A 20,868-nucleotide genomic window follows, 5' to 3' on the forward strand; every position below is an offset into this window, starting at 1 on the left:
AAATGTCCCTATAAATCCTTCAAATTTATTTATGGTTAATTGATGAGCAAAATGAATACACAATGGTAAATGACAGCAATAAAATGTACACACATTAAAACCCCACCTCAGGCATTCACAATTTCTTCACAAATATATATAAAAAAAAGTTTCAAAACAGTACGCTAAATCATGGTATCAGTACATTAAAAACGGTTGAATAGCATAGGCAGGTTGCTGCGAAAGGGACAGGGTTTGAACTGACAAATAACACACTTCAAACTCAAAATGTTTAAATTAAAATGTAAAAATTCTCTCATTCATCTACTTAATTTCTCATTCAACAGTCCTTTCAACTGAAAATCATTCATAACATAATTGTGTTGACCTGATTGTCCTGAGGTTACTAGTAAACTGAAAATGGACATCCTCGCAATATTTAACAGCTCCTATTTAAAGTTCCTTACATTAATTACAACAACTAATGCATTATTTATAAATATGCACTAGGGTCACAGACAAAAGGTTAGGGAGGAAGAAGACAAATAGAAATGGTTGTGTAGTATCAACTTGCACTGGGTCTCAATATGAAATGTTCCTGTGGAAATGCCATCCTCTAATCCTACGTACTGTGTGTCGGGGGTACAACTGGCCTGACTCACCTAATCTCCAACACTGTGATGGTATTTATTGGGGTGTTTTTTCTTTATGGCTGCCTGGTGTACAAAGACATCTTCGTCAAGCACACAGAATGACAGGATAGTAATCCACAGGGTCATTTCATAATGAGACCTATTGTGATTAAATACTACACAACCAAAACCAGTCTTTACAAAGTAAAGAGGGTTACAGAAGGATAAAATGAAACATGTGTATTGTGGTCTAGATCACAGGGATCATCTGTAATGTTGAGTGACAGGGTAAAAGAGGCCAGATACAAAAACAAGTTAAATTTGATACAGAAGTTTTCCTTCTCACCAAGGTGACAAAAACAGTGATGGGATAAAGTGCAGTCAGATAATCCTGGTTACTTTGACTGTCATCCCGGCTGAAGAATGGTGCTTGAGTTAATTGGTGGGCAGCTGCAAAACATTCTTGAATTGGGGAAAAGGTAACAGGAATGACCTTCTTGAAGAAGCACACACAGACAGGATGTAACCTGTGCAGATTCAGATTAATCATCGCCTCTTCAGCACAAAAGTAAAATCTCAGAGGGAGGAGGTCCGCCAACAGAATAATCCAAGATGGCCGACCACTCAGGATGCCAGAGGTTGTTTTGCCGCCACTGGCGATGATTCCTGTAAAGGGACAATGGGGAGTATTTGCAATTAATACATCTGGAAAATCAAGCTGAAATTAAAGACTGGAATTCTTTGTACATCCCTCTGAATTACTATACTGGTGCAGATAAAAAAAGGGGACCACTAAAATAGTAGGGCAAAGTGCAAATTGTCTCATTTCATACTGAGATTGATAACTGAATTTAGCCAATCAAACCCTTTAGATAAAAAATTAAAAAATCCATAATGGAATGCAATCAAATTGGTCAGTCACAGACCTCTTTTTGATCCTCTGGCACCACAGGGGTGGTGGCTCCATCCTCAATAGAAGATGTGTCCATTTTCTCCTCCTCTCCTCCCTTGGCTGCTCCCTCCATCCCATGCTCAGCCTCCCATTCCTGCAGCACCTCATCCAGGTTGAAGCGTCGGCGGTAGTTAACAAAGAAGTTCTTCACCTGCACCACTGACTTGTTGCCAATCACGTCCGAGATAGCCTGGAAGTCCCGCCCATATTTTCTGATGGCTGGAAGATGTTACAATGGAGGGAAGAAACATTTTATACAAATATAGATTATGTGCCCCCAGCAAAACAATTTAAGATGGAATTCTTTATACCATGACTTTTCACATGGGCCCCATTTCAGTTGGTTACATGTTCTACCTCCTCCCTTTCTCTAATCTCTACACATCTGTTGCAATTGAAATCAATTACCTTGTACAGCAAGCAGTTGCTCCTCTGTTGTCCAGCGAGTGTTGAACTTCTGGGTCACCTGAGACATGAATGGTCATGTTACCACTGGCACGCAAACATGACATACTCCACAGGTCATAATGAGTTAAAAGCAGGAGTTGGAACCAGTTCAGAAAACCAGATCTTTTTTTTCTTCTTCTAGGAACAGAATCGGGAACGAAAGTGATCTATACTGTTCCGGACCATAACCGCTTTTTTAAAAGCATGGGAACCAGTTAGTAATGTTCTTTTACGTTCCGAGCATTTGTTTTCAGTCCCACAAAGAATCTGCAACAAAGCAACTACGCAAAGTCCTCACTGTCACTCAAACGTATTTCAGTGTCTGCATGCCACCTGAAAATCTTTGCCAGTGTGTTTGAGCGTATTCAGAAATTAGGGAGAGGTTTTTTACTATAGAATAATGGATTAACTTTTTCAATGCTAGTTAAGGATACTATTTATACTGAACAAAAATATAAAAACGCAACATGTAAAGTGTTGGAAATATGTTTCATGAGCTGAAATAAAAGACCCCAGAAATATTCCATATGCACAAAAGCTTATTTCTTTCAAATTGTGTGAACAAATTTGTTTACATCACTGTTAGTGAGCATTTCTCCTTTGCCAAAATAATCCATCCACCTGACAGCTATGGCATATCAAGAAGCTGATTAAAGCATGATCATTACACAGGTGAATCTTGTGTTGGGGACAATACAAGGCCACTAAAATGTGCAGATTTGTCACAACACAACAGATGTCTCAAGTTGAAGAAGCGTGCAATTGGCATGCTGACTGCAGAAATGTCCACCAGAGCTGTTGCCAGATAATTAAAATGTTAATTTCTCTACCATAAGCCACCTTTAACGTTGTTTAAGAGAATTTGGCAGTACGTTCAACGGGTCTCACAACCATGTGTAACCACGCCAGCCCAGGACCTCCACATCCAGCTTCTTCACCTGCGGGATAAACTGAGACCAGCCACCCGGATATCTCATTAAACGGTGGGTTTGCACATCTGAAGTATTTCTGCACAAATTGTCAGAAACCATCTCAGGGAAGATCATCTGCGTGCTCCTCATCCTCACCAGGGTCTTGACCTGACTGCAGTTCGGCGTCGTAACCGACTTCAGTGGGCAAATCTCACCTTCGATGGCCAGACATGCTGGAGAGGTGTGCTCTTCACGGATGAATGCCGGTTTCAACTGTACCGGGCAGGTGGCAGACAGCGTGTATGGCGTTGTGTGGGCGAGCGGTTCGCTGATGTCAACTTTGAGAACAGAGTGCCCTGTGGTGGCGGTAGGGTTATAGTATGGGCAGGCATAATCTACGGACAAACACAATTGCATTTTATCGATGGCAATTTGAATGCTCAGAGATACTGGGAAGAGATTCTGAGGCCCATTGTCGTGCCATTCAGCCACCGCCATCACCTCATGTTTCAGCATGATAACGCACAGCTCCATGTCACAAGAATCTGTACACAATTCCTGGAAGCTGAAAATGTCCCAGTTCTTCCATGGCCTGCATACTCAGACGTGTCATCCATTGAGCATGTTGGCGATGCTCTGGATCGACGTGTACGACAGTATGTTCCAGTTTCCGCCACAATCCAGCAACTTCGCACAGCCATTGAAGAGTGGGACAACATTCCACAGGCCACAATCAACAGCCTAATCAACTCTATGCGAAGGAGATATGTTGTACTGCATGAGGCAAATGGAGGTCACACCAGATACTGACTGGTTTTCTGATCCACGCCCCAGCCTCTTTTTTTTTTAAAGGTATCTGTGACAAACAGATGTTTATCTTTATTCCCAGTCATGTGAAATCCATAGATTAGGGACTAATTAATTTATTTCAATTGACTGACTGACTTCCTTCCTTCCATGAACTGTAACTCAGTAAAATGTTGGGTTTATTTTTCTTCAGTTCACTACGTTTTATTAACTACAAAATGGTAAGACGTGTTTTTAATTTTAATTCTGGTGCCACTCTGCATTCATAAGCTTGTTAGCTAGCTCTGGTCCAACGTTAAGCCAAATCTCGGAAGTTCAAAGACATTCAAGCTTGTTCATAGAAACCGCTCCTCCATAGGTATAATTCTATGGATCTAATTCAGATAATGTATGTCATAACAAGATGCCCAGGGCATCAAGCCAACTTCATCTCTCGCTCTTTCCCTACTCGCAAAATTTCAGTCGCTCCATAGCAAGCTGCTCTATCCGCACTGATTAGTGAAAGAATTTCAGAACGGAACGATTGGAAAATCATTTTTGTTCCAACCCCTGGTTACAAGCCACAAGAGTAACATTCATTCTATGGAGAAAGAGACCAAATTAGATGGTCAGAACTCTAGGTAAGCAATAGCTTTACCTCAGGTACTCTGAAGTGGTCCACTCCCACGTCAAGCTTGTCCTTCAGAGCACTGTTATTCTGTTTGATGCTCTGGATCTAGAAAAGGGATAAAACTCATTCAGGAAACATTTCTAGGTTAACTCATCTCTCATCCGGACACGGGTGAATACTGAGGATACTTTAGGTCCTGTTCTTAATTTTCACACAAATCTCCCATTAACATCAATACATGATTGATGCAAAACTTACTCTCATCAGAGGAGAAGAAAATCCTATCACAGAGAAGATTAATGTATTGATGTCAAGACTAACCTGCCGTTTGATGGCAACCAGCTCCATGTCGATTTGCCTCAGCACACCGACTGCAGCAGGGGTGCTGGTGGACATAGCAGCTACGTCTCCCTGGCTCAGGTGCATTCCTTTAGGAGGCTTCTTTTTAGCACGATGCTGGTTCTTCCCTGGAGGACCCTGGGGTTCTTTCTTCACTTGGGTCAGCTTCTCTGCCATACTAGTATTCGGCTAGGCGTGAAGGAATAGATTTGGGTTAAAATGGCCGAAGTATCAAAAGTAGGGAGAATTTAACATGAATTATGTATGTTTCTATTCAAATGGTAATGAAAATATTTAGAAGCTACCCTCTGTACCACTGGTACTGGTTTTATCTCCTGTTTCTCAGGTGCAGCACCCAGCTGAAACAGAAAGTCTACATGTTAGTTGGTTCAATAAAACAGCATATATTTTGTGTATTAAGTTACAAGAGCCTCTGAACAGACCCACCTCTTTCTTCTCGTCCTTATTTGGTTCGTACACTACATCCCTTGGAGTGTTACCATTGGTCTCCTCAGCCTCATTCTCACTAAAAAGATAAAGCAAAACATTTATACATAGAAAAATGTATTCTTGGCCTGACTTTCCAAGATTACAATATGTTATTCTAACCAATTTAAGTTTTTAAAAGGAAGAGAGAATGTGGTTCATGCATTTTAAACAAAAGCACACACTTTTCATACCTCTCTTCTCGTTCCCTCTTCTGCTTGCGTGCATGGCGATCCATGACACTGGTTTTGCTCCGTGTCTTCTTCCAAGAGTAGTAAAATCTAACCAAGCTGGCAATGGACTTGTCAGGCAACTAGAACAAGAAGACCTTATCAATCAAGGAAAACACATTTTTCTACATTATTTTTTGTTTAGAGACATCACACAATGGGCACCCCAAATTAGCTTTTAGTGTCTCATGTGCCATGGTCAACTATGTGTTACAATGTTTGTCAATGAAGTATAATGAAGTATTCGGTTTTAAGCAGATTAAAACTTTTTTTTTTAAGTCTCTCACCATCTGCTGTATACGGTGGAAAGTTTTTCCGTGGAAGCTAAAGCCCTGTTCAAACAGGACCTTGTCCTCCACTGACCACTCATCTGGGAAAGGTGTGAAGTTGGGCAAATCTGCCAGGGACTTCTCAATGTTGTGCTTGTGCCAGAAAAGCATCCCCAGTGCCTGCTCCATGTTGTACCCATGCTTCTCTTTGGTAATTGCAATGTATTCATCCACTGTAAAAAACAAAAATAGTATATAGTGCCTTCAAAAAGTATATACCCCTTGACTTATTCCACAGTGTTTTGTTACAGCCTGAATTCAAAATGGATGACATGCATATATTTTCTCACCCGTCTACACACAATACCCCATAATGACAAAGTTAAAACTTGTTTTATACATTGCAAATGTATTGAAAATGAAATACAGAAATCTAATTTAAATAAGTATTCACACCGAGTCAATACTTTGTGGAAGCAGCGATTATACCTGTGAGTCTTTCTGGGTAAGTTTCTAGCTTTCCACACCTGGAATATGCAGCATTTGCACATTATTTATTTTTTAATTCAAGCTTGCCATAGAGTTTTGACTTAAAATCTACTTGAAAATCTTACTCAGCCATTCAGGAACATTCACTGTCTTCTTGGTAAACAACTCCATTAAAGATTTGGCCTTGTGTTTCAGGTTACTGTCCTGCTAAAAGGTTAATGCATTTCCTAGTGTCTGGTGGAAAGCAGACTGAAGCAGGTTTTCCTCTAGAATTTTGCCTGTGCTTAGTTCCATTCCATTTATTTATAGATGTTTTTATTTTGGGGGTTACAAGCATACCCATAAAATGATGCAGCCACAGCTATGCTTGAAAATATGGAGAGTGGTACTCAGTAACGTGTTGTATTGGATTTGCCCCAAACATAACATTTTGTATGTTATTGGAAACAGGATAATGCTTTTTAAATTTACAGGCACCCTTCTTTTTACTCTTTCAATTAGGTTAGAATTGTGGAGTAACTACAATGTTGTTGATCCATCTTCAGTTTTCTCCTATCTGTTTTAAAGTCACCATTGGCCTCATAGTAAAATCCCTGAGCGTATTCCTTCCTCTCTAGCATCAGTTCAGAAGGATGCCTGTATCTTTGTAATGACTGGGTGTATTGATACAGTACACCATCCAATATGTAATTAATAACTTCACCAAGCTCAAAGGGATATTCAAATGTATTTTTTTTAGCAGATGTTTTACAGGCTCAAATAAAATGAAAAATCTAATTTAAAAAATCGAATGTGTTTGGTGCAAGTGAGAAATACAACAGGTGTAGACTTTACCGTGAAATGCTTACTTTCCCAACAATGCAGAGTTAGAAAGCTACTGATCAATTGTGCTATTTTGCACATTTTCTTAACTGTGGATTTAAAAACTTTTTGGGGATTGTTTCATGTTTCCACCATAATTTCCTATGACTGAAAAGAGCTTCTGGACATCAGAACAGCTATCACTAACCTCGATTTGGGTGAGGACTTCTACTTCAATGAGTCAGAGGTGGAGAACATATTGATTATACAAGACCCAAATCCCGGACACTCTGAGAAGGAGGCGGTGGTGGCGCTATAGAGGCCGACGTGCGGGATACCTGAAGGGACTACGTCTGCGAGTGGATAAACCGCCTACCCTCTGTTCTATTGACAAACATGCAATCACTGGAGAATAAACTGGACAAGCTCCATCAGAGACTATCCTATCAACATGATCTAAAAAACTGTAATAACCTATTTTCCTCAGAGTCATGGCTGAACAAGGATGTGGAAAATTTTAATCTAGCAGGACCGACTGGCAGTGTTGGGGATGCTCAGGAGAGGGAGTGTCTCTTTGTAAACAGCTGGTGCGCAACCTCTAATACTAAGGAAGTCTTGAGGTTCTATTCGCCTGAGTTAAAATACCTTATGATAATCTGTAGACTATACCGTTTATCTATATTTTTCCTAGCTGTCTTTTTACCACCACAAACCGATGCTGGCACTTAGACTGCACTCAACAAGCTATATAGGGCCATACACAAACAAGAAAATGCTCACGCAGGTGGCGCTCCTAGTAGCTGGTTAACGCAGGAGAACTGAAATCCGTTTTATCTAAGTTCTACCAGCATGCCACCTGTGCAACTACAGGCAAAACAAATTTGAGTTCACCTTTACTCCACACACAGAGACGTGCACAAAGCTCTCCCTCACCATCCATTTGTAAAATCTGACCATAACTATCCTCCTGATTGCTGCTTACAAGCAAAAACTAAATACAGAAGTGGTCCAATGAAGCTGATGCTAAGCTACAGGACTGTTTCGCTAGCACAGACTGGAATATGTTCTGGGACTCATCCGATAGCATCGTTTACCACATCAGTTACCGGCATCATTAATAAGTGTCGTCCCCACAGGGAATGTATGTACAGTGCATTCGGAAAGTTTAAAATGTGTTCCCCTCCCCCCATCAATCTACAAACAATACCCCATAGTGACAAAGCAAAAACAGGTTTAGAAATGTTTGCAAATGTATCAAATAAATTAAATATCACATTTATAATACGTATTCAGAACTTTTGCTGAGTACTTTGTTGAAGCAGCTCTGGCAGCGATTACTGACGAGTCTTCTTGGGTATGAAGCTACAAGCTTGGCACACCTGTATTTGGGGAGTTTCTCCCATTCTTCTCTGCAGATCCTCTCAAGCTCTGTCAGGTTGGATAGGGAGAGTCGCTGCACAGCTATTTTCAGGTCTTTCCAGAGATGTTTGATCGGGATCAAGTCCAGGCTGTGGATGGGCCACTCAAGGACATTCAGAGAGTTGTCCTGAAGCCACTCCTGCATTTTCTTGGCTGTGTGCTTAGGGTTGTTGTCCTGCTGGAAGGTGAACCTTCGCCCTAGTCTGAGGTCCTGAGCACTGTGGAGCAGGTTTTCATCAAGGATCTCTCTGTACTTTGCTCTGCATCCTTCCCTCGATCCTGACAAGTCTCCCAGTTTCTGCCGCTGAAAAACATCCCCAAAGCACGATGCTGCCACCACCATGCATCACCGTAGGGATGGTGCCAGGTTTCTTCCAGACATGACGCTTGGCATTCAGGCCAAAGAGTTCAACCTCGTTTCTCATGGTCAGAGTACTTTAGGTGCCTTTTGACAAACTCCAAACGGGCTGTCATGAGCCTTTTACTGAGGAGTGGATTCATTCTGGCCACTCTACCATAAAGGTCTGATTGGTGGAGTGGTGCAGAGATGGTTGTCCTTCTGGAAGGTTCTCTCATCTCCACAGAGAAACTCTGGAGCTTACAAACTTCTTCCATTTAAGAATGATGGAGGGCACTGTGTTCTTGGGGACCAATGCTGCAGACATTTTTTGGCACCCATCCCCAGATCTGTCCCTCGACACAATCAAGGCTCAGTGTGCTACGGACAATTCCTTCGACCTCATGGCTTGTTTTTTTTGCGTTGACATGCACTGTCAACTGTGGGACCTTATAAAGACAGGTGTGTGCCTTTCCAAATCATGTACAAACAATTGAATTTACATCAGGTGGACTCCAATCAAGTTGTAGAAACATCTCAAGGATGATCAATGGAAACAGGATGCACCTACTCAATTTCAAATCTCATAGCAAAAGGGTCTGTATACTTATATAAATAAAAAGGTATTTGTTTTTTATAACTGCAAACATTTCTAAAAACTTGTTTTCACTTTGTCATTATGGGGTAGTGTGTGTAGACTGCTGAGGAATCCATTTAAGAATAAGGCATTAACGTACTGTAACAAAATGTGGAAAAAGTCAATACTTTCCAAAGGCACTGATACATACATAAACTCAGCAAAAAAAGAAACTTTTTCAGGACCCTGTCTTTCCCAAAATAATTCGTAAAAATCCAAATAACTTCACAGATCTTCATTGTACACTGTTTCCCATGCTTGTTCAATGAACCATAAACAATTAATGAACATGCACCTGTGAAACTGTCATTAGGACACTAACAGCTTACAGACGGTAGGCAATTAAGGTCACAGTTATGAAAATTTAGGACACTAAAGAGGCCTATCTACTGACAGAAAAACACCAAAAGAAAGATTCCCAGGATCCCTGCTCATCTGCGTGAATGTACCTTAGGCATGCTGCAAGGAGGCATGAGGACTGCCGATGTGGCCAGGGCAATAAATTGCAATGTCAATACTTTGAGACGCCTAAGACAGCACTACAGGGAGACAGGACAGACAGCTGATCGTCCTCACAGTGGCAGACCACGTGTGACACCTGCACAGGATCGGTACATCCGAACATCACACCTGCGGGACAGGTACAGGATGGCAACCACAACTGCCCGAGTTACACCAGGAACGCACAATCCCTCCATCAGTGCTCAGACTGTCCGCAATAGGCTGAGAGAGGCTGGACTGAGGGCTTGTAGGCCTGTTGTAAGGCAGGTCCTCACCAGACATCACCGGCATCAACGTCACCTATGGGCACAAACCCACCATCGCTGGACCAGACAGGACTGGCAAAAAGTGCTCTTCACTCACGAGTCATGGTTTTGTCTCACCAGGGGTGATGGTTGGATTCCCGTTTATCATCGAAGGAATGAGCGTTACACCAAGGCCTGTACTCTGGAGCAGGATCGATTTGGAGGTGGAGGATCCGTCATGGTCTGGGGCGATGTGTCACAGCATCATCGGACTGAGCTTGTTGTCATAGCAGGCAATCTCAACGCTGTGCGTTACAGGGAAGACATCCTCCTCTCTCATGTGGTACCCTTCCTGCAGGCTCATCCTGACATGACCCTCCAGCATGACAATGCCACCAGCCACACGGCTCGTTCTGTGCGTGATTTCCTACAGGACAGGAATGTCAGTGTTCTGCCATGGCCAGCGAAGATGGTTGAATCTGTGTTCGAAATTCACTGCTCGACTGAGGGCCCTTACAGATAATTGTATGTGTGTGGTACATATAATAGGTAGTCAATCAAGAATCATGTTAATACACTATTATTGCACAGTCCATGCAACTATGGCTTCTTAACCAAATGTTGTATCCTGAACTTATTTAAGCTTAACATACACTACATGACCAAAGGTATGTGGACACCTGCTCATTTAACATCTCATTGCAAAATCATGGGCATTAATATGGAGTTGGTCCCCTCTTTGCAGACTCTACTCTTCTGGGAAGGCTTTCCACTAGATGTTGGAACATTGTTGCCGGATTTGCGTCCATTCAGCCACAAGAGCATTAGTGAGGTCGGGCTATTAGGCCAGGGTCGCAGTCGGCATTCCAATTCATCCCAAAGATGGGGTTAAGGTCAGGGCTCTGTGCAAGTCAGTCAAGTTCTTCCACACCGATCTCAACAAACCATTTCTTTATGGTCCTCGGTTTGTGCACAGGGGCATTGTCATGGTGAAACAGGAATGGACCTTCCCCCCAAACTGTTGCCACAAAGTTGGAAGCACAGAATTGTCTAGAATGTCATTGTATGCTGTAGCGTTAAGATTTCCCTTCACTGGAACTAAGGGGTCTAGTCCTAACCATGAAATAGAGCCCCAGACAATTATTCCTCCTCCACCAAACTTTACAGTTGGCACTATGCATTGGGGTAGGTAGCATCTGTCAGACTGCCAGCTGGTGAAGCGCGATTCATCAGTCCAGAGAATGCATTTCCACTGCTCCAGAGTCCAATGGCGGTGAGCTTTACACCACTCCAGCCGACGCTTGGCATTGCATTAAGTGATCTTAAGCTTGTGTGCGGCAACCGAGGACAGACGTTCTTTTACGTACTATAGCACTCGGCTGTCCCATTCTGTGTGTGGCCTACCACTTTGCGGCTGAGCAGTTGTTACTCCTAGAAGGTTCCACTTAATAACAGCACTTACAGTTGACCGGGGCATCTCTAGCAGGGCAGAAATTTGAGGAACTGACTTGTTGGAAAGGTGGCATCCTATGACAGTGCCAAGTTAAGTCACTGAGCTATTCTGTAAGGCCATTCTACTGCCAGTGTTTGTCTATGGAGATTGCATGGCTGTGTGCTCAATTTTAAATGCCTGTCAGCAATGGGTGTGGCTGAAAAAGTCGAATCCAAAATGTGGAAAAAGTCAAGGGCACACAGAGAGAGAGAGAGAGAGAGAGAGAGACGGAAAGAGAGACAAAAGACTGGAATAACACTCATCTACCCATTTCTGCTATTATTGTATAGTTAATTCATTAAGTTAATATTTTGCTTCAGATAAACTTCAGATTTGTAAAAGCAACTATTTTACATTTAGTATATAATGAGAAAATGGCTTGAATGTTCCTTACATTTAGCTTCGGCCAGGATCCGGCTGGGGATCCACACCCGCATGCCCAAGTTGTCCCTCTCCTCGGCCACTTTGGCAATCTCTGACATAGGGGAATAATGGGATTAAATGATTACCAGTGATTTCATTACTCTTAAACTACTCTGCCTTTATCTTTAAAAAAAGAAGAAGGAAACTGGTGAAATCAGCATCACAAGCCAATCAATTATCTCATGGAGACAATTTATACAATTTAAAACAAATATGGACCATGAGCAGTTAGGACTTACAATCATAAAGTAAAAGCAGCTACACAATCAATTTCATAATGCTTCCTTCTTTGATGGGTAGCAATCATATCTAAACAATATTTCTCTCTCTCAATAAATAATCATGGTTGTTCGCCCAACAATTAGGGCCTGGTGTAAATTAAACATTTTAATTAGCCATCTCATCTCAGACATGTTTTAATTCAGCATCTAAAAATGCTGAAATATATTGGATATATTTTAACATCAGTGATTGAGTTGTGTAGTTAAATCCATTCAAACATTAAACAAAATGTAGCCGTAGACAGGAGTTGGAATGTCAGAAGAATCAAGACTAGCAGTAACAAGCCAGTTTAGTCAAGGTTCGTGGAATCGACAACCAGGAATTGTTCGAGGCTATCATGTCTGGTAACGTGTTATAGCTTTACGACTGTCTGAACGGTAAAATGACTCACCTGGATCATAGTCTGGCACAAGGGCTTGATACTGAGTCCCAACTCTCATACCACCACTACCTGAACATTAAATAAACACAGGATTAACATTTAGAATCAGTGTACATTTGTATGAAGTAGTTTAGTGTGACCGAGGCTACCACCGTTGTGTTGACCTACCATGCTCATCATCACTGGAGCAGCCCGAACTTCCTTCTTCCCATGAATTGTTGCTATTTCCATTTGTAGAAAAACTTTTGTTTGGATTATTCACTGCATTCCTACCCCTTCTTTTCCCAGACATTTCTGAACCACTCTTTTCCATCATTGCAGGCATTTTTTAAATGGAGAAACAGCAACAAAACTATTTGAATTTCGGCTAGCTAGGTCAGCAGCACCTTGCTAGTTTGCTAGCTAGCGAACAAAGTAACGTTAGCGAGTTGGCTAGCTAAGCTACTGGCTAGCTGGACGAAACTATGATGACCAACTGATTAAACTGGTCAACTACCCAGCTAAAGACTGCGTTATTATAAAATTAGTTCAGATAGCTAGCTTGCTCCAAAAAATATGACGGGTGACCAAATAGCTGTTGTATGGCTCTCTGAATATTAACCAGCCACCCAGAAAGCTAGCTAGCAAAAAATACCCAAGTTAGCGAGGGGTGCTTCACTGCTAGCTTGCTACTACTTGGATAAAAGTTGCGGTTGCAACTAGCAAGCTTGATTTATGAAATACATTAGCATAGCTACGTGGCTTTAACACCAGCATTTGTCGACTATATTCTACAGACTTTGACTAGTTAGCTGGCTACTTTTGTCCATTATAGTCGTTACTAAGAGGTGTCGAGAATCTTGCCAGGTAGGTCGGTTGCTAGTTCACACTCCACGGGGTCTTGATAAAGTGCACGCACGACTGCATCAAATGGAACTCAGAATTTTTCAAGCCTTGCCCTGAAGAAAGACCCCTCAAGCTAATGATGAGGACCAATTCTCTTCTTACCTGGAAACTAGAGGCTACAATTAATTAATTATTTAATTGGGAATTTATGCAACTAAACTAAATTAGTTCTGCAAATACAGCCAATTTATGGAATTAATAAAAATCCAAGGCTACTTAAAATACTCTCACTGAAAACAGTGAATAAGTTAATCAAATCATATGAATTTCAGTCCTTTTTTTATTTTAAAGGACTGCATTTATTTTCGTTTTTGTTTATATGCCAGGGACCATGCACAAATTATACTTAAACCTATATTAGCTCAGTAACCTCAATCTGTCATGAGCCCCTGGTCCCCATCCTCAGAAGCCCTAAAAAGGAGCAATGTCTTGCATTCACATTGTCACAATCAAGCTACTTCTGGTCTCCTTGAAAAGGGTACTCTAAAATATTATGTGCATGTATTCATAGCAATGTGGCAATGCAGTTGCAAACTATGCCCTCCAAAAATATCTGGCCAGGGAAGTCAAACAATATTTGGGGAGCTCAATAGCCTACTTGAGCTAGACTCATATTTTGCTAAATGGGTGTCCTCCCATAGGTATAGGAAATACTTTCTATAGGCTAATTTTTTACCTGATATTAATTTATCTCTTTTTTTTTTACTTCACTGGCCAAATACTTCTGGAAGGCACTGTATCTGTGCAGATACATGAATAAGATACGAAATGTGTTTTGTTTTTTCCTCTGCTCTTATGCTTTTTCCATTGTTATTCCCACACAGATGTGGCGATAACAGATTCTGATGTATTTCATTCTCCGCTTAACATTAATTTAATCAAAAACTCATCCATCATGCTTCTTCTGAACTGTAACGTGGCCTATTTTATACAGTATAGCCCAGCCCTATCTAGCTGCAGAAGTCATGCTCACATCTATACACTAAATCTAAATATTATCGTCAGTGATCTTCAATTTCTCATTATATAGGCTACACAGATTACCCATGCCATAATGTCATGTTAGTAGGGTTGGGTTTATGACTATGGAACATCACTGTGTCTGTTTGCATCGTCACTGGGACATAGTCACTGGGAAATGAAGATTGCTATTACTCAAAACCATGCTCAAGTAGTATATGGAGAACAGTAGAAGCCCATGCAACTCCACACCAGTATGGGCGGAAGGTAGCCTAGTGGTTACAGCATTGGGCCAGTAACAGAAAGGATGCTATAATAATATATTTTACTACATATTTTAATTAGCTGATTCAGAACCAATTTTACACTGATTTCCCACTTCATAACCCATTTTAAAGTGCATTTACACTTCTGCATGGCTCATAATAAATCATGTCAACAGGTCAGATTTGATCATACCATGATGTATGGACATATTGTAAGCTGTATGTTTGAAAATACATTTAAATGGGTGATGAGGGTGAAGATGATCATATGCTACTTTGTCAATTCAAGGTTATTTATGACATGTAATTACACGTATTCACCAGACAGATGGCGTGGTGGACTATCGAAAATACGCCTATAATTGTCTGTCCTATACTGAAGCTACTAAAACTAATACGTTATATAACACATACATTTGACTTTTGCACGAACCTACAAGCTGTTACACAATTTGAGGTTAATTTGAATGTCAACGTTTAAAAAACACTTTCAAAAACCTACATTGTTGCCTGTCTAGACCTGTAGTCCATGTTATTGATGTGGTATATCTTGTTTTATAGGTCTACAGTCGATAGATTTAACCTAATCCTGACGACACAACACGACCTAAACAAGATGTAAATTCCTTGAAATTATGAAACCGAGGCGGCGCGTTGCACCAGACGCTCAATTACATAATGCACTGCCGACCCACAACCTAACGTGCGTCCTGTACACCGGACGGTTCTGTACGCACTGGGGACATTCGATAGGGGGGCGATAGCACGTTGCCCAAACAAATCGCTCACTAAACACATACTTTAAAGTTAACGGCACTTGGAACTGAGGACGTCACATTTCATCTCACCTTGGAGTCGTCATCAGACAGCCAATGGGGATATTTGTTGACGCAGTGAGCGACCAACGAGGCCAGTCGTGAAGGAAGTTCCACTATCGTTCGTCACCAGCAAAGGTATATAAACTGCGGATGGAGTCTGAAGAGGGTTTGAAGCAAGTCAATAACAGCGGAAACATACTGAACACAGACTCCAAGAGCAGCGAGACAGACCGTTACGTTTGCTATAGGCTTTCATTTTTATTTGAAAAACTTTTTGCCGTGTGTAATACAAGTTCCCTAAATTCAGCTATTGATTATTTTATATATTTATAACTGTTGAGAGAGAGAGGGCGCATCCTGTGTTGATGTTAACAGAGCTGGCACAGAGGTGCTAGGCTATACCTTACAAAAAAAGGTATATTCAGAAATTAAAGGAATCTGCCGAACACAGTAGCAATGCCTTACGATCTAGGTGTGTTTGACAGCCGAGCCGATTATAAATCAGAGAAACAGTGCCAAAGAACCTCCTTTGCCTTCTACCAAGCAGTGCGGGACCTGTTACCAGTATGGGTGCTCGAGGACATGCGGACAATGGAAGTGTTTCATTGGGAAGAAGGGCGGGCGTGCTCTTTTACTCCACCCGAGGCTTTTCTGTATGCACTTGTTCACGACCATCAACAATACGCCAAATTCCTCCTCAACAGATACTCTGTCGGTGCACTGGAGATGCCCAGTCAAAGCTTCTGCTGCTGCCAAGCATCAGCAACACCGCATCTCACAGTAGCTGTCCGCTATAATCGTATTACTATCCTGAAAATGATCATGGACTCCCTAAAAGACTTCTCTCATAGTGAGCGCCAGAGCTACTTGAACACCCGTGGATGTTTTCACATGCAAGGAGGCAAAGACGCATTGCATCTGGCGTCCGAACTGGTGCGCCCTGAGTGTTTGATTATGTTACTAGGACACGGTGCATGTCCTTATGTCACAGACCGAGATGGGAACACCCCCTTGGACTGCCTCCTAAATCAGATACGCCAGGGCGAGCCTGACATGCGTAGCAAGCACGTCTGCCTTGGTTACCTCATTCTCTTCATGCCAAAATTCAATTTTCAAATGAAGGGACAGTTGCAGAAGAATCCAGGGCTGTGGCAGAGTCTTATTGGAGAGCAGGCGTTCCAGTGGCTCTTAGAACTATCACCTCCCTCTCTTTTTGTTCAGGCTATGCATAAGATGACCCAGTCTATACCTGTTAAACAGTTGGACTCTCTGCCAGACTTTCTGAAACCACTGGACTTCAAGCTACACCAGTATGCCAGATAAAGATTCTCTCAGACAAAACTACCTGACTGACTACAGGACTCAAAAGTTTCTTTTTGGCTATGGTGTGAACGATTTAATAAAATGCAGTATGCAGCTTTGTAAATAGCAACAACTCAAAAGGTTTTCATTTTGATGTTTTAAAACAATGCACTATAGAATACACATCTTGACTTGTCATACTTTAATGTAGAGTGAATTGAATGTTGCAATGTAAATAAGAGTATTATTGTGTACACAAGAGAACCTGTTGCAGTTGTTTTCTTTCATCCAGAATATACTTCGCCATTATCTGGTGGTTGTGGAGTGAAGCAGTGCAGAGAATGTTATTACACAGGCAACTGAGAAGTGTTGTGTTAGACCTACAGAAACAATAGTAGACTAGGTCCAAAACTGAACGTATCACCCATAACATGGCACAATGGTTTGAATGTGCTTTTTGCGCACGGCTCATGGTCAGAAGGAAAACATTCTCAGCTCCAGTCCTGTCCTAGGCCCCCACAATTTTGTTCCAGATCAGCACTGTGTTAGTGATGGGCTAGAGTAAAAATTTGCAGTCCTATGGAGGTCATACAGCACCATCAGGCAGAGTCACTGTAAACACCTTTATTAAGGAAGTTCATTCATACTGAGGAGAGGCATGGATTCATACAACAGGATTCAGTGGACTTGCAGTGCTCTATATCCCATGGAATCCCATATAGACACACAGAGGGGATACTTCAACTCGATTTTTGGGTTTTCCTGTCTAGTGTAAAACATGTCATTCAATCTGGTTTTTCATCTCAAATGGCACCCTATTCATCTATATTGTGCACTACTTCTGGCCCGGACTTTGTCAATCTGAATTGAACTGGCAAACTCCTAAGGATTAAATAGCACAGTATTCAGAAGCAACAATATGATACCATTAAATGCATGATTCCCTTAATTATACAGTAACTGTATTAAGACTGAATAAATTATTTGGTTCATTTCCCTTTCTGGTAGTTATACAAAATACACGTGTTATAAATCTCCCAGAACAAACTCCTGCAAATATCCCTTCCTTAGTGAGCACAGTATTCCACAGTAAAAAAGGAAGCATCAATCAATATGTGCACAGTAAGCACCTACACTTATATGCTACCCTTGCACTGTGACTAACATGATACATTTCTCCATTCAAGTACTTCCAGTCACGTTACATCTGTGTTATTATAAACAGTAAAAAACTAAATGGATCTCCTTCATACTACCATCGTAGTTTCCTTTAAAACAACATGAAAACATAATTCAAAGACCATGGCCCTATATAACTCCTGTGATAGTGGTTCAACTGGACTAGAGGTATGACAGATCTAAATATTTAATTGAAGATACCCTTTTGGAAGGCTCTAAGTGTGTTGTGGTACGTACAGTATTCATCGGAATAAATCGATATGTAAAAAACAATACAAGAGCTACAGTAAGTTCCTTTGGGAGAGGACGTTTTCTAAGAAAACAACAGACTGTCTTAGGGTATAAAGTCTAGACTAACGCTGTGTACGGTCTCAGGGTAGCAAGTCTTGACTAGTGCTGTGTATTGGGAGTGCAGTTACCTTCCCACTTCAATTAAAGTGCAAACTAACTAAAATGAAGGAAAAAAATTGCCTTCCTAAAACGTCACCAATAAAAAAAATATTAAAATGAATATAACAATTCATTCCTTAAATTAAATTCAATAGGGATTGGTTGGGTTAGGTTAAAAGTAAACACTGGTTGTACACAGCATGAGGTGGTCTGGGAGACACCCCGTTCCCTTGGTAACACCAATTATCCCATCCTGTCTGTCCACAAAGCCATTGTGCAATCCGTACTGATTCATAAGCACCAAGCAGTTGCCTTAGAATCTACTTTGTACATAGGATGATAACATTAAAAGACATACAGTAGGTAAAGTGCCCACCAATAATTGCAATGCAGCCAATTTCAGTAGTGAAAATGAATATTAATAAAGAGTGGTTGTTTCAGTTGGGGAGAGATGTGAGAAATAGTACCCTATTCCCTTCATAGTCCACGACTTGACCAGAGCCCTATGGTCCCTAGTCAAATGCAGTGCACTATATAGGGAATAGAACACAATTTCAGTCTTCTTTAGATGACCTCCCACTCCTCTTCCAGGTCCTCTCCGCTCAGGGAGCCTGTGTTGACATGGGAATTGATGGTGTTGTGCACCAGGGTCTCGGTGAGCCGGTGCCTCAGACCTCCAGAAACACTCACAGCCCACAGCTCGTCCATGGGTGTCACTGTGGGACAATCAGCATGTTGGAGGTGATCAGTTTGAGCAAGGCGAAGCAGAGGCACACAATTTTCTAATGTTGATCCCCTAACAAGGAGTTATTTGGGATGATTTGTAGATCAGTATTCCGACTGCAATGTAGTAGATCTCAAATGTGCACAATGGAATAGCAAGCCAAGCATTAACAATGCCTCTCATCACTCACCTATCACTTTCTCTCTCTCTCTCACTCACCCACCTCTGGCGCGCTCTCTCTCTCGCACCCACCTCTGGCGCGCTCTCTCTCTCTCTCGCACCCACCTCTGGCGCGCTCTCTCTCTCTCGCACCCACCTCTGGCGCTCTCTCTCTCTCTCGCACCCACCTCTGGCGCTCTCTCTCTCTCTCGCACCCACCTCTGGCGCTCTCTCTCTCTCGCACCCACCTCTGGCGCTCTCTCTCTCTCTCGCACCCACCTCTGGCGCGCTCTCTCTCGCACCCACCTCTGGCGCGCTCTCTCTCGCACCCACCTCTGGCGCGCTCTCTCTCGCACCCACCTCTGGCGCGCTCTCTCTCGCACCCACCTCTGGCGCGCTCTCTCTCGCACCCACCTCTGGCGCGCTCTCTCTCGCACCCACCTCTGGCGCGCTCTCTCTCGCACCCACCTCTGGCGCGCTCTCTCTCGCACCCACCTCTGGCGCGCTCTCTCTCGCACCCACCTCTGGCGCGCTCTCTCTCGCACCCACCTCTGGCGCGCTCTCTCTCGCACCCACCTCTGGCGCGCTCTCTCTCGCACCCACCTCTGGCGCGCTCTCTCTCGCACCCACCTCTGGCGCGCTCTCTCTCTCACCCACCTCTGGCGCGCTCTCTCTCGCACCCACCTCTGGCGCGCTCTCTCTCGCACCCACCTCTGGCGCGCTCTCTCTCGCACCCACCTCTGGCGCGCTCTCTCTCGCAAGGAGTTATTTGGGATGATTTGTAGATCAGTATTCCGACTGCAATGTAGTAGATCTCAAATGTGCACAATGGAATAGCAAGCCAAGCATTAACACTGCCTCTCATCACTCACCTATCACTTTCTCTCTCTCTCTCACTCACCCACCTCTGGCGCGCTCTCTCTCTCGCACCCACCTCTGGCGCGCTCTCTCTCTCTCGCACCCACCTCTGGCGCGCTCTCTCTCTCTCGCACCCACCTCTGGCGCGCTCTCTCTCTCGCACCCACCTCTGGCGCGCTCTCTCTCTCTCGCACCCACCTCTGGCGCGCTCTCTCTCTCTCTCGCACCCACCTCTGGCGCGCTCTCTCTCTCTCGCACCCACCTCTGGCGCGCTCTCTCTCTCTCTCTCACACCCACCTCTGGCGCGCTCTTTCTCTCTCTCGCACCCACCTCTGGCGCGCTCTCTCTCTCTCTCTCACCCACCTCTTGCGCGCTCTCTCTCTCACCCACCTCTCGCTCCCTCCCTCTCGCGCTCCCTCCCTCTCGCGCTCCCTCGCGCTCTCTCTCTCCCTCTCTCTCTCCCTCTCTCTCTCCCTCTCTCTCTCCCTCTCTCTCTCATCACTCACCTCTCTCTCCCTCATCACTCACCTCTCTCTCCCTCATCACTCACCTCTCTCTCCCTCATCACTCACCTCTCTCTCCCTCATCACTCACCTCTCTCTCCCTCATCACTCACCTCTCTCTCCCTCATCACTCACCTCTCAGAGAGAGAACCTC

The 20,868-nt window shown here is 43.0% G+C and overlaps 3 protein-coding genes across 4 annotated transcripts in view; 1 reads left to right on the forward strand and 2 right to left on the reverse strand.

The window, feature by feature from the left end:
- Window positions 1–13,938, reverse strand: LOC120023660 (REST corepressor 1-like). The gene is made up of 12 exons (XM_038967712.1): window positions 12,839–13,938; window positions 12,680–12,739; window positions 11,978–12,058; window positions 5,681–5,895; window positions 5,358–5,476; window positions 5,125–5,203; window positions 4,983–5,036; window positions 4,660–4,866; window positions 4,366–4,443; window positions 1,972–2,029; window positions 1,538–1,782; window positions 1–1,277 (listed from the first exon to the last, which is right to left on the reverse strand). The coding sequence occupies exons 1-12, from the start codon at window positions 12,993–12,995 to the stop codon at window positions 1,236–1,238; spliced, it is 1,395 nt and encodes a 464-aa protein (XP_038823640.1). The 5' UTR covers window positions 12,996–13,938; the 3' UTR covers window positions 1–1,235.
- Window positions 13,939–15,509: 1,571 nt separating this feature from the next.
- Window positions 15,510–17,165, forward strand: LOC120023620 (ankyrin repeat domain-containing protein 9-like). Its single transcript, XM_038967665.1, has one exon. The coding sequence runs from the start codon at window positions 16,056–16,058 to the stop codon at window positions 16,920–16,922; it is 867 nt and encodes a 288-aa protein (XP_038823593.1). The 5' UTR covers window positions 15,510–16,055; the 3' UTR covers window positions 16,923–17,165.
- A 345-nt stretch (window positions 17,166–17,510) lies between these two features.
- Window positions 17,511–20,868, reverse strand: part of LOC120023619 (tectonin beta-propeller repeat-containing protein 2-like) — a 44,853-nt gene continuing 41,495 nt past the window's right edge. For both annotated transcript variants that reach the window (XM_038967664.1, XM_038967663.1), the window contains one exon: window positions 17,511–19,186. In XM_038967664.1, the coding sequence (XP_038823592.1) occupies window positions 19,035–19,186 (152 nt within the window). In that variant the 3' untranslated portion in view covers window positions 17,511–19,034. The remainder of the gene's footprint in view (window positions 19,187–20,868) is intronic.

Source organism: Salvelinus namaycush, chromosome 28 (assembly GCF_016432855.1).
Source record: "Salvelinus namaycush isolate Seneca chromosome 28, SaNama_1.0, whole genome shotgun sequence".
NCBI lineage: Eukaryota > Metazoa > Chordata > Actinopteri > Salmoniformes > Salmonidae > Salvelinus > Salvelinus namaycush.

Coding starts and splice junctions, on each gene's coding strand:
- LOC120023620 (XM_038967665.1), top strand. CDS start 16,056: ATGCCTTACGATCTAGGTGTGTTTGACAGCCGAGCCGATTATAAATCA.
- LOC120023660 (XM_038967712.1), bottom strand. CDS start 12,995: ATGCCTGCAATGATGGAAAAGAGTGGTTCAGAAATGTCTGGGAAAAGA. Junction 5,896..11,977: donor GATCCTGGCCGAAGCTAAAT/GTAAGGAACATT, acceptor TGTTTTTTACAG/TGGATGAATACATTGCAATT. Junction 2,030..4,365: donor ACCACTTCAGAGTACCTGAG/GTAAAGCTATTG, acceptor TTCATGTCTCAG/GTGACCCAGAAGTTCAACAC.